Consider the following 17,386-nt stretch of genomic DNA (forward strand, 5'->3'; position numbering starts at 1 on the left):
AACAATTCCACATAATAATTTAAAAAAAAAAAAACACAATGCTATCGCCTTCTCCGATTTTTGAAAGAATTTGAAAATATAATTCAGGGGACAAATCTGGAGTTTTTTTTTAAATGGTCCAATAAACCAAATTTCCGGTTTTTGCTTTTTGGGTGTTTTGAAACCGCCTTGAGTCAGGGTTATAAAAAAACACCCAAAATTCAAAAACTCAAAATTTGGTTTATTGGACCTTTTAAAAAAAAAAAAAACTCCAGAAATAATTATGCTAAAAATAGAAAATTTTCAGAAAAAAACACTTTTATCATTGATGGCCAAGCATTAAGAATTGCATGTTACTTATCGTGAAGACTTCGATCATTGCCATGATTTTTCGTTCAATGATATAAATTGTTCATCGCTATCAATATTTTGACAAAATTCCTTCTACAGGTTGTTTAGAATAGTGCTCTACACATGCTGATACCTTTTGGTAACGATTATTCCATTCCTTGCGAAGTTATGGAAATCGTCATTAATCAATGATTGCCAACTAGGACATCAATGATTGTTAAACAAAATTATATAAATTTTGAAACACATTTGATTTAGATCAAAAATTTCTTCAGTGGCTTCAAGAAGGCAACAACAGGCACATGCTGATTCATTTTGGTGCAGAAATTCGTTAAATTTAATTTTCTACAGAATATTTTAGAGTGATGGTCAATTATCTCCAAAAATGATTCACAGCTTCACCTCATGCATGCATTTTTATTGTTTTTGTTGAATTTTGCATTTATTTTAAATTTTATTGTATTATTTAAATTTCATAATTTTTTGAATTTCTAGAATTTTAATGATTTTTTGGCAAAAAATAAATAAAAAGTATACAAATTGAATTTATGAGCCATGGTTTCGACATTTTAATGAAAAAATGTTTTAAAATGCATTATACACCTGTCCAGTTGTTTTGCATTCATTAGTTTCCAAAATATAATAAATTGACAAAAATGTTATTGTACATCGAAATTTCATAAAAATCTTTTTTTTTAGACGAGCCCAAACAATGCTTAATATGATTATCAAGGCAGAAAAATGCATTTTAGATTATTTTCAGTTGATTAGACTTCTATTTTCATGAACATTTTGAAGTTTTATGATTTTTTTCACCCCCTGATTTTTCGGACCAATTTTGAAGGGGGGAAAATAATTGCAACAGCCTAACTAAATTTTTCAAGTTGGTTTTTAAATTTCTTGAATTTTTTTGAGTTATATGAATGAATGAATGAATGTCTAATTTTTTGTCAATTCCTGGAAAAGAAATGTCAAATATCTTATTTAAATTTCTTGATTTTTTAATTTCTTCAATTTATAAATTATTTAAGTTCGTTGCCACTACTAACAAGCAAAAATGTGTCATTTTGATAAAGTACGCATGAATTCCTTGTTTTTAACCATTTTAAAATCGTGGGTTTCTTTAATTTTCAATAAATGTTTTATTAATTTTATCAATGTTTCTATCTAATTTGAATTTCTCAAGTTTTACTAAATCATTCGAATTTCATAAATTTCTTGAATTTTAAACATTCGTAAATTTTATCAATTTTTACATAAATTTCGCTTATTTCATTTCCTTGAATTTTGAATGTTCTTAAATTTTGAAGAGTTCTTGAGGGGGCAAAAAAAATCTTTTGAAATTCAAATAATTAAAGGAATTTTACATGCAATCAAATGAAATCAATTTGAAATGCATTCCTCTACGTTTAAAATAATTTTAGCATGTTTGGATTGATTCAAAACTCTTTGGAATTTTGTTGAAATTTCAAAGTACATAACCGCAAAAAGCTTTTTATTTACAATTTGTTTCGTCAAAACAAACTCTTTTACATTTTTTTTATTTTTCCGTAAATGCGTTTTTAATCAAAATCAAGTAATAAATAGCTTATGGGAAGTGAAACAGTATGTTTCTATCAAATCTTTTGCAATACTTTGTTAAAATAAAAAGAATTTGCAAATTAGACGGAATTCAATTTGAGTCTTAAACTTTCCAAATAACAAGAATTTCCCTAATTAACATTCTACATAGTTTGGAGTTAAATTACCTTTTCTAACCAACATTTTTTCCAGATAATTATAATACAATAAAATCATATCTTATCGTTAATTATTTTGTGCATAAATATGCAAATTAGTAAAATTCATGAGATACGAAAAACTTTAACATTTAAACTCCACGCCTACTCTTCGTTTTTGGAAATCAACCATGACCCCCAACATTTTGGACTAATCGGTGCCACTGGTCTGGACTGTATATTAAATTAAGCTGAGAAATCACCGATTATGATTAGATACTTAATAATATTTTAAACTGAACGAATGTACATGGAAAAGAAAATCGGAATAGATTGCGCAGACTCTCAACTCAAGGGGAACGCTACTCCCACATATTGCATGCAATTTTTACTTGTATGCAACAGCGACGAACCGCCCTAAATATCTATACAAACTTTGGAGAAAAACCATTTGGCCCTGTCTAAATATCTTTGAAAAATTCAAAGTGCGCGTGTTTCGGAGGATCCCAAACTTCATGCTACCCTGCTTGTCATGCCTGCGCTTTCATTTGTGTTATTTTTGTAGGTCAGTGTAAACAAGAGAAAACAAATCTCATATAAGTAATGTGGGAGGTTTTCGTGGGATTTTACCATTGTTTTTTTTTTTTGCTGCAACTTCATGAGGTTTATTAAAAAAAACTATTATTTCAATGACTTTTTTGGTATCGTGTCATTTCTCTAAAATAAACCAAGATCATTCTTTCTTGTCTTACACCACCCCATTTTCGAACAGTTTTCCACCCCTATTTGACACGCGCACAAACCCGAGACCACCCTTATTTTATGGCGCAACAACTCAACTGTGCTACTGCCACCAACCCCATAAAATCGTCCTGTCAGTCCCCGTCGTTGCGCGATATCCAGCAACTGACGTCTAGCTCCTCTCCCCCTTCAGAAGGTACCTATATGAATGAACATGACTTTTAAGGGACTGTTGCACGCACACACACCCAAATCGCAGGACCATCGTCGCCGCCGCCACACCAGTTGTAGCGATTCAGAGTGTGTGAAGCAACGGGACGAAGACGACGACGACGGTGGAAAATGTCAATGTCGTAAAAATTTTGTGCAGGAAAAGTGAAAATTCTCGGGTGGATTTTTCCGATTGCGCTCGTCCTCCTCCTTACTCCTCTCTTTCTCTCTGTCCGAAATAGTTCCTCAGACTGGTTCCGGTTCCGGTGGCCAGCACTTCGGGAAGGTCGGAAAATTGCTGGTTTTTCCCGTGGATTTTCCGTCCCGTTTCGCTCACGGTGGGGGAGTGTTTTTTTTTGTGCTGATTTTTCATTTCTGGTGTAAAAGTGTGCTGGTGCTGGTGCTGCTGCTGGAAGGGAACCTGCTCCGGTCGTCGGTCATCGCTGCGAGTCGCTGGTCAGTGTCGTGGGGAAAGTATGTTCAAGAGTCGTAGCGAGGGAAATGTCGTCTACAAGTGCACCGTTCGACTGCTGGAGGATCTGGACGTACTCGAGTGCGAGTTCCAGGTAAGGTGGCTTCCGAATTCCAGCTCAAGGTCCTCAGCCCCTTTAAAATCTGACGGATCGTTCCCTGTTCGCGTTCTATATACACAACCACACTCACTTTCACCCTGCTGCTGCACATAGCAAAGGGAAATATATAGAGCAGGTCCTTGATTGGAGTGTGTTTCGTGCCAGGATGACGGGACGCTCCTATTGTTTCTTGTTTTTTCGAGAGCCTATTAATTGCCGTCGATGCCTGATTTATCAATCTTTTCAAATCGTTTTCAACATAATTCGCTGATTGTATGCGTATACATGGGAGAAACCCCCCAGAATTCCAAAGGATGGGTGCTGTAACGTTGTTAAGGTTCTCCAGTCAACCCACCCACACCCCAAAAAAACCTTATTAACCTATATGGGGATGATGCTTCTTCATGCTGATGTTCTGCTGTTGTTGTTTCTCGCGGACAGCAGCAGCGTTCTCCCGCGATTTACGTAAGACGCTTCAAAAAAGGCGGTTGGACGCGCGAGGCTAAAAATAGCGCCACTGTCCAGACTATACACATAGAACTTTAAATTAATTATCCATTAGATGTATTAATTCAACGAAAGGCGACATCTGCTATAGCGGGTAGGGTGCGATGTTTCCTAGTTTATTTTTAAACTAGAGGAAGTATCATCTTTTTTGAAATCTTGAAATCATATCTATTCATAGCCAATAAAAAAGAACGTTCAAATTTATCGAAGACTTTATAACTGCCGGCCACTATTGCTAGTACCAACCACTAGTGTCTTCCTTTTTATCTACAAGGACTTCGCCGCTCTGGGCTACCAAGTGTTTGAGTACGGCACGGAGCGACGGCGCCGGATACCCATATTTACACAAAGAATTTTAGAGCGCCCGTCGCGGGATTCGAAACAACAACCTCTGGATTGTGAGTCCAGTGCGCGGTCCGATTGATTCACACGGGCGGTTCAAATTTATCAAGGTTTGCAAAACCTTGGAAAACGTTATTTTTTTACAAAACTTCTTGGATTTCCGTGGAAATATGGTTGTAACAAAGAAATGTTCTAATTTGATATTTTTGAAACACAGCAGTAATAAAAGTAAGCTTTTTATTACTTGATTGAAACTGTTTTAGATAGCCTTTAATAAAATCAAAGAGCAAGAATTAACATTTGTGCAATACATAACACTATTTTTGGCATAACAGCACTTTGACATTTGATTACAGCTTCTAGTAAATTTCTTTTCCACCGATATCAAGTAATAAACTTTGCAAAATATGTTGTTAAATAGTGACAATTTGTGTAATAGGTGGAAACAGGGCCGACTTCTTAACTTGCCAAACATACGAGAATTTCACCCTATCTTGTTTTGCTTTGATGTTAGTATAGACACAGAACAACAACATTAATTTTCACAGAAAAAAATAATGGTAATATATATATTTTTTTTAATCAATCAAAATTATTTTATTTCAGTTGTACAATAATATTACACCGCCATAATATCAATCGCTCTCCCCATTGAACTTTTGTTCTTTAAAAGGGAACACGATTGGCATTTAAGTTTCATTTAAATGTACATTAAAGTTAATTAAACAAATAACAAAAAATACTTAAACAAACATGAAAAACTAGCTGACAATTACAAAATAGATGACAAATGTTCTTTCAGGTGATATTTTAATCTGCTTTTGAACGAGGTCAACTCTGGTAGGTTTTTAATTAAGTCCGGAACTTGGTTGTAAATATCAGCTCCAAGATTTGTAAATCTTCGCCTTCCAATTTCTGTTCTGAATCTTTCTTGTTGAAAGTCTCCTGCCTGCCTGGTGAAATGTTGATGTACTGCTCTCGTGAATCGCCAGTTGTGATGCAGCTGTCCGGTTTCGATTTTGTACATCAGAACTGATACTTTCAGCTTGAACATTCCAAGAATTGGCAAAATACTATGCTGCTGGCTTGCGTACAAGTCGAATGTTGGGTACAGGAACGGGAGCCTAAAGATTGCCTTGATGCACCGATTTTGTTGAGTTTGTACGTCCTTTAAAAATGTCCTGCACGCTGTTCCCCAAATCGCGATTCCGTACTGATATTTGCTGTTGATGAAAGCGTAGTATATCTTCAGAAGAGCATGCTGCGGAAGTATCCATGCTAGTTTTCTGAGAATACCACAAAGCGCAGAGCAGCTAGAAACCACTTCGTCAATGTGTTTTCTCCAGGTGAGACGTTTGTCCAGGTGAACTCCCATATATTTGAAGCTTTGGACTTCTTCGATCACTTCGTTGGCAACGTTGAGGGGTGGATGTGGTGGCACGACGGTTTGTGAGTTTCGAAACAGCATCATCTTTGTTTTTTCAAGGTTAAGTGCTAATAGGTTATTTCCCAGATAACCAAGAATGCACTCCATATCAATTTTCATCAGTTGGATCATTACTCCGGGCGATTTGTTCTCGTAAAGCAATACGGTGTCAAATCGCCCGGAGTAATGATCCAACTGATGAAAATTGATATATTGATATATATTTATCCGGAAATAGTGACAGATTCTACTTTATTTTCTGTGTACCAGGGTTGGAGAACGTAAAACAAATGAGCATCTACACTCAAACCCCGATGGTTTGACACCAACCGTTGTCAAACGAAAGGGGTCACTTTTTAGTTTGACACCCCTTTTACACGGAGTTCACACACACTACCAAACGTTTGTTTTGATAGTGTGCGTCAGCGCCGTGTAAAAAGTGACAGTTCGTCACTTTTTAGTTTGACTTTGACCAACCAACGGGGTACAAACTAAAAAAGTGTCAAACGAAAAAGTGACCAACCACCGGGGGTTGAGTGTATCGTGTTCTTATCAACATTTTGAGGATCGAGAACTCCTTATAAAATGCTATCAAAAATGAACTCATGTAACGAATTGCTTAATAGGATAACACACGGTGTATTTTTCCGCGAACATTAAGATAACAAATTCGGCAAGTCTGATATTTGACACCATGATAGAAGGCTCTTTCAGGCGGTGTTCATCGTTTGAATGGAAATTGAATCCAGAAATTTTTTATTTTACAAAGTGGGGTATATTTCTGCTTATATTGATCCCAAATTGATACTTTTTTAAAACTTGTTCAGAAAACTGCTCTCTACAATGTGATTGATTCTGAATTGTTTTGAAACGTCATTTGTTATACAGTCCAGACTCGATTATCCGAAGTTTTGATTATTCGAGGTTCGATTATCCAAAGGTTTGTATAGGACTTCGGATATTCGAATCATGACCAAACTTTTTTTTTCGTTTCTTTTATTTTCTTATTTTAAACATCAAATTCGAGTTCTGCAACCCCAGTTTAGTCTTAATTAAATCTTTGGTTGCCTTTCAAATTGAAAAATGTTTTTTTTATATGTGTCGCCGCCATTTTGGTCGCCATCATGGAATTAAAAATTCTTAATAATTTTAGAGTAGTTTATGAGTCATAAAGTGCGTGGCCGAATGGTTACGCTGTCCGCTTTGTAAGCGGATGATTCTGGGTTCGATTCCCATCTGCTGCAACCTTCCATCGGATGAGGAAGTAAAATGTCGGTCCCGGCCTTGGTTGTTAGGCCGTTAAGTCATTCCAGGTGTAGGAGTCGTCTCCATGCCATAAGTACAAACAACACACCAAACCAAGCCTACTCCGGTGGAATCGCTGGTGGCGGTTGGACTCACAATCCAAAGGTCGTCAGTTCAAACATTGGGGTGGAAGGTTCCTTGGAGTAAAAGAGGTTTGGGTGCTCTCCTCATTCAAGCCTTCGGACTCCTAGGTTCGAGCAGAAACTTGCAATAGAGACCACAAAAGACCCGAGGGTCGTTAATGTGGATGGTTTGATTTTGATGAGTCATGCAAAAATAATAAATAAAATAATTTTTTTTCGTGATTCGATTATTCGACGTGAAATTTTTCCGAGGCCTTCGAATAATCGAGTCTGGACTGTATGGCAGAGGATTAAAAAATAATTTTGAAAACTTTTTGGAAAATAAATAGTTTTCAAATGCAATACAGCCATCTCACATATTCGGAACACCAACAAATTCGGCACACTTTTGTGGTATATTGTCAATAGGATGCAAAATGCAACTTTGCTGTCGTCCCTGCTATTTGGACATTCTCTTGCTATTTCGCTAGTAAAAAAAGTACTTTTTGAACAAAAAACCTTATTTCAAGACTATTTTATGCAGAGCAGTAAAACACTGCCTCCAGATTGCTTGTTCCATAATTGTGGGATGTTATTGTGCCTCCCACAATTGTAGAACACCTGAATTTAACAGATATTTTCACAAAAAAAGTTATCAGACCATTCATAAAACATTACTACGCTTTAATTTCATTGGTTCAAGTATGTGAAGTCATTATTTTGTAGAGAATATGTACTCCTGGAGAGAATCAAAGTTTGTTTACATGCGTAAGAAAAAAGTGTTCCGAATTTGTGGATTTCAAGAGTCAATGTTTTTCTTTGAAAACTTGATATAAAACGTAAAAATTTACAGCCGGTCTATGCATCAATCGAATGATCACAAGAAAAGCTTTTACATGAAGGTAAGAGCGAATCATTATGTTCAATTATCGATTTGCTATGATTTTTTTGAACATTGGTCGATCTGTAAACTGTTCCGAATATGAGAAAAGACTGTATAAGACTTGCCGAATGTTTTGTCTTAAGATTGTTCTGGGAAACACACCGTGAATAACAAGCATGTTATTTTTTAATTTTTTTCAATATTATTTGTATATAAAGTAAGAATAGGCCCTTCAGATGAAAATAACCTTCTGATGGCCGATTGCTTTGCGTCCCAGACCACCAATCCAAAGGTGTGATTTCGAATCCCACCTGTTTCATTTTCGTTTTTGTTCATATTCAATGTTCAAATGCCTGATTCCATTTCAACGGTACCGACCGGGATTTAATCCCTGAGCCATCTGCTTGTGAGATAGAAGTCTTAACAATTTAGCCACGGAGCCACCTCTGAGCCCATGTTTGTATATCACTCAATAATAAGCCAATAAGCAATAATGACTTAACGGCCTAACAACCAAGGCCGGGACCGACATTTTACTTCCTCATCCGATGGAAGGTTGCAGCAAATATTACCTTGTAATGTTTTCACGCGTTTAGTTAATTGATATTATATTGGTTGTTTTGTTATTTTGAAGTCATAACAAGTCTTAGTTTGAGAAAAGTAGAAAAAATGATGAGAAAACATTTGTTTGTTTTCTTTGAGAAATATATGCATCGGGTCCAAATATTATATAACATTACATTACATTACATATTACATTACATTATCCACTAAGCAATCTCAATGCTACAGTGCGATTTGAATTTTGTAGTTAACACATTTTTATTAATTAATTAAGTTAAATGCTCTTTAATTGTCACATTTCGATGCCTTTGTGCTATTTTGTACACTGCTTGCAGGGGTTCCAATCTAGTTCACACAAGAGAACACAGAGACATTGATTTATCAATATGAAACAAATTTCATGGATGCAACATACCCACTCCACAATTCTCTCAGTCCTCACACAAATTTGACAACCAATCAACAACAAACGAACGAAACATGATGATGGTCGGTCTCGCCCGGAACCGCAACGCCCCAACCTGGCACGGTCGGGGCCATACGCGAGCGGCCGGACACCGTACAATTTTATACTGCTGATTGCAAAACTGTTGGTTCGTTGGATTCATTTCGCCTTTTATCTCTAATTTTAGCCACATCACAAGGGCAGCTTTCTGCTGGAATACATTTGCGATACGCTGGAGATCACCGAGCGGGACTATTTCGGGCTTCGATTCGTGGATTCGGCCAAGCAGAGGGTAAGCGGTGGTGGCGGCCTGTCATCATAATGTAGTTGGCATAAATTAGCACATGTGGCTACGGCTGCTTGTGGCACGCTGACAATGTGTGCGGGATAGTTTGTATCATAATTTTTGTACTCTTTTTTCTCCTCTCGCTTTTCTTCGACGCGTGGAAATTGCAGCACTGGCTAGATCTTGCAAAAACTATTATCAAACAAGTAAAAGGTAAGATATTGTGGCAGTTGTTCTGGAGCAGAGGTTCCCAAACTACAGGATTAACATTGATGTTTAGCCGACAAAATTCAATATTTCTAAAACTAAAAAAATTGAGATAAAAAGTGTTTTTTTTTTTGATAAAAATTCTCAAGAACAATATGGTGTGGTTAATTATCCATAATTAGCTTATTTAAGTTGTTGGATTGATAACTGCCGACTGAGGAGATGATTTTAGTGAAAAACAAGATTTTTTTTAATATTTTCACACGAAGTTTCCGGAAAGAATAAAATTATAAGATTTTAAACCTTTTGAAATGTTTGTTAGCTGGTATTGAGAACCGCTGGTCAAGAAGCTCTAGAACGAAGTACTGCAGTGGTGGCATGTACTTCATCCTCTGCTAATGAGTTTGCGTGCCGTTAAGCAGTTTGTCTCTTTCAACACTTGATTACATGTTTTGATGCACCACATGTTTTTTTTTTGCAATGGTTACATCAGATTCTTAAGATAATTTTTCGTGCAAAGTTCGGATCAACATAATTCGATCACTAAAACTGAACTGAGTGTCTTTACTTTGAACTTTATTTTTCTTCTAATAAAACACACCAGGCATTAGGCAATACAAAATTTTCTAACTATTTTCAGATGTTGAACCACTGGTGCTGTCGTTTCGTGTCAAATTCTACCCAGCCGATCCCTGCCGGCTGACGGGAAATGGAAAAGTTATGCTGTTTCAGCAGCTCAAGCGAGATCTGCGGCATGGGCGGCTGTACTGTTCGATCGGGGAAGCTGCGGCGCTGGGGGCACTCATCGTTCAAGGTAACTAATGAATGCTCCTGTTACATGTCCTTCTCCAGAATGGTCACCTCCGACCAGACACAGGTTGCGGTTTTGTTCGCAGCATCGATCAGTCTCATTTCCGCCTGCCAGTGGGCGTTCCCGATGGGGAATATCTCAAACATCTTCATGTCCATGAGACCGTCCTTGGAGGTGTACTTTCCCTGTTTGGATTTCGAGGATGTCATTGAAATTTCCCTCAAATGCTCCAAAGTTACTTACAACATTTAACGGACAGGTTAGAGGTGGCGAAAAGAACGCCATGTGGGCCTTCATGAGGTGACTTTCATTGTACATGGCGCAAACGTCTTCAAACACAATTGTATCGAAATGCTCGCAGTTGCTTTGGTCAACATCGCAGCGATTCACCATCAGGTGAAACTGAAATCGAATTACCATTAATTTTCTGTCTGTCTGAATAGAATTACAATGCTACCTGCAACGGCATCTTTGCCATTCGGGTCACCTCCATCGTTCCAGAGATGGAAATGGCTTGGGATTTTCCAACAACGTGAAAATCACTAAACTTGGCCGCACTATCCGTGACATCGTCACACAGCTTGTACTTGTCCACCCGGTAAAACTTTGCAGCCTCTGCTATGACGATACACAACAGCAGTGTTGCGGCGAGAATGATCAACTTGGACATTTTGACGGAATATTTTCAATGGGTGAAAACTTCACGGCGGAGCCCTCTTTTATAATGCTTTGATAGTGTAATTTTTTGCTCCAGTGAATGCAGATTTCGTGCGTTTAATTATTCAGGTATTAGGCAAAATAATCATGGTTGGTCCATGGGCATATGCTCTATTAATGAATACTTTTATCTGATAGTTATAGCGAATGAACAGCTTCTTGGTCTTAGAAAAAAATCTCTACTATTTTAAAGAAATAATAAGAATGGCAAATACGCAATTCATAGCAAAAGCACTTAAAAAAAGTACGAATTTGTATATGTTATTATACACTCAAACCCCGATGGTTTGGCACCAATTGTTGTCAAACGAACGGGGTCACTTTTTAGTTTGACACCCCTTTTACACGGAGTTCACACACACTACTCAACGTTTGTTTTGATAGTGTGCGTGAGCGCCGTGTAAAAAGTGACAGTTCGACACTTTTTAGTTTGGCTTTGACCAACCAACGGGGTACAAACTAAAAAAGTGTCAATCGAAAAAGTGACCAACCACCGGGGGTTGAGAGTATCAAAAAAATAAAACTTTATATTGAGTATGAGTTCTTAAATTTTTACAGAATTCTGTTCGAACCAAGTCATTGAAACAATATTTTTGTGGATAGATACCGATAGATATTGAAATTGAAGGCCCGAAAAAGATTTTTTCACTGAAAAATGGTAAAAAATAGTTAATAGAAAAAACGAGAGATATGTAATTTTTAGGGAAATTTAATGTACTTTTCAAATCTGCAATAACTCAGAAAGGTAATTTTTTGAGTGGGAATAAAAATTTAAAATTTAAAAGTACTTGTTTTTTCTTTATTTATAATCGTGAAGTTTCACGGAAATCGAAGAGGAGTCGTGGCAACTGCTTTGATAGTTGGGAAAGAACGACCCATAAAAAAATCATTTGTTATAATTTCTATGTAAGAACACTTAAAAACCTGTATTAATTTAATTTTTTCAACAAGTTTTCTGTCGATACATATTATTTTATTCTGGATTTAAATCAAACAATTCCAGAACTAATCTCCAGGCAGTACATGGTTCGATTTTTGTTGACTTGTGTTGAAATAAAATACCAGCCTTCAGCTGGCAAGCTGGTTACCGCAGAAAAGTGTACAGCAGAAATAAAAATTTCAGTTCATGTTGTTCCATTTTTCATGAGACCACTTTTTTGAAGGAAGTTCATATTCCACACTATGAAGGGAAATGTTTGCAACTGAAATTGACTCAAGTGGAATTGTGTTTACTTTGCAAAACTTAATAATTAATAATTAAAATTTTGCTTTTTGAAGAAACTATTGAAACAATCAGATCAGCTTAGGTCTTGTAAACTTTGCAAAACATTTCTACAGGACCTAATACAAATATGGGATTCTACCTGTTTCTATTCGAAGTTAGGACAAATCCGTAAAAAAGTCGAAGAAAAAAAATTTGCGTGTAGTGGATCCTTAACCTTAATCTATTCAGCTTTAATTTGACACAATATATAAAAGTAACAAAAAAGAAACATGTTCTGTAATAAATCAAGAATTGTTTTTTTTCTGGGCATCATAATAAAAAACAATTAAGTTATACAGTTAGTTGGTTTGCGCCATTTTTAACTACAAACTGAATGACATGCCAATTCCAATCAATTCTTTCTACTTTTGAATTGGATTATTCTCGTATGAACCTCGGTGCAGTAAACGGTACGATTTCTGTTAACCTCCACGATACTAGTTTTTGTGTACCATCTGTAACCTTCGGATGGCATTTGAATTATTGGAGTGACATTGAAAGAAGTATTGTTTAGGTGATAGATTCCCTAGAAAGAGATTAAAAAATAAGGCGGATATTTTTTAATAAATTGCAGCTTACCTTCTCAACAGGACATCTGAAAGTTGCACTTCCCCCTACATAAAATAGCGGGGCAAACAGAGGATCGTTAAAAACGGGACACAAGTCTCCCTGACCGAGCGCGTTGAAGAATCCACAACCGGTAAAGTCAGCATCACATCGGCGAATGTTGATAATTTGCTGCAGATTGAATAAGACTTTGTATTTTCGATTTTTTTTTTTGCTGTTGTTGTTCTTAGTTATTTGGATACCTTCAAGGGTCCCTCAATGGTTTCTGCTACTTCGAACGTGCTGTTCATCACAATTATGCCCCCAGTGATTCGAAAAATAAAGTCTTTTTGTGTCATGGTGTAGTGAGCCTGATCACGACATTTTCGGATCGATTCGATTTTGTAAGTTTTCTGGATCTGGACGAAGAATTTCAATATTTTAGAATTTAATGTAGGATTATTTGATTTTACCTTTGAAGTTGAAGTAATCAAAATAAGATTAGTGATCCAAAATAAAATTAATGTTTTAATATTCAATATCTGAGCCATATTAAAACAACTAGATATTCAACAGTTCTTCAACAGTTAAGAGTTGAGTTAAATGTGAACAAAAATCCAACAGAAATGTTCGATGAAATTTTCACTTTAAACTTTTTCAACCACGTGTTTAATGACTCAAAAAGTGTTTAATTAACACACAAATGGTTTCTCCCATGTAGATGAGGTCGGCGATTACGACCCGGAAGCGCACACCGGCGAGTACGTGTCGTCACTGAAGATCGCGCTGCGCCAGACGGAACCGCTGGAGAAGAAGGTGCTGGAGCTGCACCAGAAGCGCGAGCCCGGCCAGGACGCGGCCGGCGTGATGGACGAGTTTGTAGGGATCGCGCGCAGCCTGGAGACGTACGGCATCGATCCGCACCCGGTCAAGGACCACCGGGGCACGCAGCTCTACCTGGGCATCAACTTTTCCGGCATCAGCACGTTCGCGGCGGGCCGGCGGGCGCAGCACTTCCGGTGGCCCGAGGTGCACAAGATTAACTTTGAGGGCAAGATGTTCATCATCCATCTGGCGTACACGGACGATCGGCGCGAGGTGGTAAGTTTTGGGTACAACGTTCGTACTAACAGAGTTAGCGAGAGAATTTGTTTTTTTGTTGCAGAAAAAGCATACGGTTGGATTCAAGTGTCCGTCGGGATCGGCGTGTCGATACGTGTGGCGATGTGCTATCGAACAAATGTTATTTTTTACGTAAGAATTATGAGGTTTCTGTCATTGCAACAACACTTAACGGTTCCTTTTTTGCAGTCTTCCAAACAGCCAACAAGCGTCGGTTATGTCCGGCGGAGGGTTCTTCTCGTGGGGTACCAAGTTTAAGTACTCCGGTCGAACCGAGCGGGAAATCCTGTCCGAGTCGTTGAACGCCCTGCGGCAGCAGAAGCTCAACAACACAAGCCCGAGCAAGAGGAAAGCACAGAGCGTCCCGGCGACGCCCTCCAGTCCCCAAGGTGATCTCGCGGAAATCCGTAAGTCACGTAAGTACCGTCTTCTTGGGCCACACGAGCGCTAAAATTTCGATTTCTGCTCGGCTTCCAGGATACAGCAGCCTTCCACGATCTACAATGTCGGAACCGCTCGGCGGGTGCAACGATCACCACATGGCGTCGTCCGTGTACTGCACCGACAACCCACTGCCAACGCTGGAGACCGTCTCGGAGGAGGCGCGCAAAACCAACGGCGAAAGCAACGACCACCTGTCCGACTACTATTTCCGGGACTCGTTCGACCACTCGTCGTCCGAGTCCGGCTTCACCAGCAACGTGATCGAGAACCGGCTCGGCTCTCATCTGCACCACCGCCAAAACTATACTTCCGATGCCATCTCGTCGCTGGCGATGCACAGCATGGCCAACAACTCGGCCATGATCCAGCAGCAGAACGCCACCAACAGTGCGAAAAATGTGAAAAAGTTCTCCCTCATCCAGGCGTTCGTGCCGTCGTTCATCTTCGTCGTCGTGGTCCTAGCCGTGTCCGCCGTGTACATCCTCGAGTCCGACTCGGAGATGTTCAGCTCGATGAAGAACTGGCCCGAGATGATCTGCCTGCGCTACCAGTACTACCAACCACTCAAAGAATTCCTCGCGAAAAAGTTCGGTGCCATATTCTGATTCGTTCTGGCCAAACGGGCCAGCGGCGGCGGCACCTCGGTGGATGGCGATGGCTTTGACTATTCCGGAACAGTTCCGGGTTACGCCGAGGGGCGGGAAACGGGTGGTAACGACAGCTACATGACCCTTACGCTCACGCTGCCCGTTACGAGGCAAATTTGATGGCAGATCGGACGGAAGCGAATCAATCATACACATCGAAATTCAAGTGAATCATGAACATTATCAGTATTGTGTTTAAGATTCCTATTGCTCGAAGGCGCTTGGGGTTGTATCGAAATGGGGCGAGATGTTTTTTTTTTGGGTTCTTGGTGTTCAACAGCTTTTAGGAGAAACTTAATGGACTGCTTATTATTAGTTTTAGATTTTAGTTGCTCTTTTGAGTTTGCAAGCTTTACAGTTTTTAATAGAAATGCTTTTTAGTATGACTTTTTTGATCAATCATAAATTATTTATGTATTTACGATTTACGTTTAATATACACTCTAATGATATGCATATGCGTTTTTTTTTAGGAGCTTCTCCAGATATAATTTTGGGATAAAAATAAAGTTTCCTAGGCTATGAGTTAGCTGAAATCAACACAACAAGTATGATCGCATAAATACAAATCATCGCCGTCGTGCTAACTTGTCGTACGTTCATTTTGGGCCAAATCGAGTAGTGCAGCTCACAATGCCTCATCATGTGAAGGTCAAATACAGATCCCCGAAATTTGATTTCAATCCTCAGATATTCCATAAAAACCGAAAAAAAATCCTTGAATTTATGTCACTTTTCATATGAAAGAAGTTTCAATCTTGTCGTGCTATCTTGACACACCCTGAAAATTTATGCAAGTGCGACAATTGGCCAAAGGGATTTCAGGTCAGAACGCGTTTGACACAGACGAGCTCGACTACCGTAAACATTTTCAATTATAACTCGGAACTCCGGCAGCCAAACACAGAATGCACAGAATGGTCAGCCAAACAAAACGTGTTTGTTATTGTTTACATTGCGTACTCTCGTTTTTGTTTATTCAAGGTCAAACATTAAAACGCGTTTTTCTCGAAACGTCAAAACGGCGTCGAAACGTTAACTTTTCATTTGTTTTTACCATTTTTATCGTCTTTAAGGCCATTCTCTTGCATTTTTACAAGTAAAAGTTGTTCGTTTTCAACAAAATACAATCATCCCACTTACTCGGAACACCCACACACTTGGAACACTTCTGCCGCAATTTCCCAGGGACTATTATCGGGGATTGGTTTAGACCAGTGCTTCTCAACCGGTGAGGATATCCCCCCTGGGAGAGAATTTTGCAATTCTTGGAGGGAAAATGCAGTAGACGTTCTTTGTTTTTGAACGTTTTTGCCAAAAACTTAAATCCTTCTCTGGAATTCTTCTTCCATAAAGTTTTAATGCTGAAAATGATTTTTGAACTCCGTGTGATAATTCGAGCCAAACATTTCATTAGGGCACAAAACCAAAACGTAAACATTCGGGATTATTCCACTATTCCATTCAATAGTACACTCCCTACATGCCCTCCAAGAATCAGATTGATAACAAACAATTTCCTATTGAAAAAATCAAAAACGCAAAAGGGCACATAACCATTTTCACTGCAAACCAAAAAAAAAGTTCAAATGTGCCCTTTTATTTTTCGTTAGTTTCTCGTACTTAAGGAACTTTTTGTGTTATAAAGTGAACTTTTCATGCATTCTTAACACTAATTCACCTCAAAAAAAAGTTTGGTTTACTTTTCACCAAGGATTTCTGCAGAGAAAAACTTCGTCAAAAAACAATATTTAATACGGTCCCGCGGCTGCTGTTCAGTACACTTTAGAAGAATTTTTATATTTCACGTACCTTATTTACACTATTCAATCACAAAACTTCACTAATTATCAAAATTTCTACTGAATTCCTCATTATTTCTAACTAAACAAAAGGGCCCGTAAACATCATTCCAAACAACAATGCGGTGACAGCGCTTTAGTGCCCTTTCAGCTCTCTTCGAAATTGCATTTAGAAAGGGCCCATTATGAACAACAGTTGGAAAGTTAAAAGGGCCTAATAACGAAATTTTCTTAATTTATGAGTTTTATTGCGAAAATCAACAAAAATTAAGAAGCATTTAAGCAGAGTTGAGGATAATGATGTGTTTTATAGTATCATCAGTAAAAATACCAACAATCAGGCTTCTTTTTTAAATAGGAATTGAAACAAGTTGTCCACTTTTTGCAAGCGATTTTCTCGAATCGCGGTTTTTGGTTTTGTGCCCTAATGAAATG

General features: G+C 38.1%; 2 protein-coding genes across 4 annotated transcripts; one reads left to right on the forward strand and one right to left on the reverse strand.

Annotated features, from left to right (window-relative positions):
- Positions 1-3,072: 3,072 nt before the first annotated feature.
- LOC120423268 (FERM domain-containing protein 5) lies at positions 3,073-15,568 on the forward strand. 3 transcript variants are annotated; one of them, XM_039587007.2, is made up of 8 exons: positions 3,073-3,565; positions 9,293-9,397; positions 9,562-9,604; positions 10,239-10,412; positions 13,658-14,037; positions 14,102-14,190; positions 14,248-14,474; positions 14,536-15,568. In XM_039587007.2, exons 1-8 carry the CDS (start codon positions 3,476-3,478, stop codon positions 15,105-15,107), a joined length of 1,680 nt encoding a protein of 559 aa, XP_039442941.1. In that variant the 5' UTR covers positions 3,073-3,475; the 3' UTR covers positions 15,108-15,568. The 3 variants fall into 3 exon arrangements, with proteins under 3 accessions (XP_039442941.1, XP_039442949.1, XP_039442956.1); XM_039587015.2 differs by having other exon boundaries at positions 3,075-3,565; positions 14,248-14,465; XM_039587022.2 differs by lacking the exons at positions 9,293-9,397; positions 9,562-9,604 and having other exon boundaries at positions 3,075-3,565.
- Positions 10,422-11,131, reverse strand: LOC120423280 (uncharacterized). Its single transcript, XM_039587039.2, has 3 exons — positions 10,867-11,131; positions 10,653-10,811; positions 10,422-10,594 (listed from the first exon to the last, which is right to left on the reverse strand). Exons 1-3 carry the CDS (start codon positions 11,077-11,079, stop codon positions 10,433-10,435), a joined length of 534 nt encoding a protein of 177 aa, XP_039442973.1. The 5' UTR covers positions 11,080-11,131; the 3' UTR covers positions 10,422-10,432.
- Positions 15,569-17,386: the final 1,818 nt, after the last annotated feature.

Source organism: Culex pipiens, chromosome 2 (assembly GCF_016801865.2).
Source record: "Culex pipiens pallens isolate TS chromosome 2, TS_CPP_V2, whole genome shotgun sequence".
Lineage (NCBI taxonomy): Eukaryota > Metazoa > Arthropoda > Insecta > Diptera > Culicidae > Culex > Culex pipiens.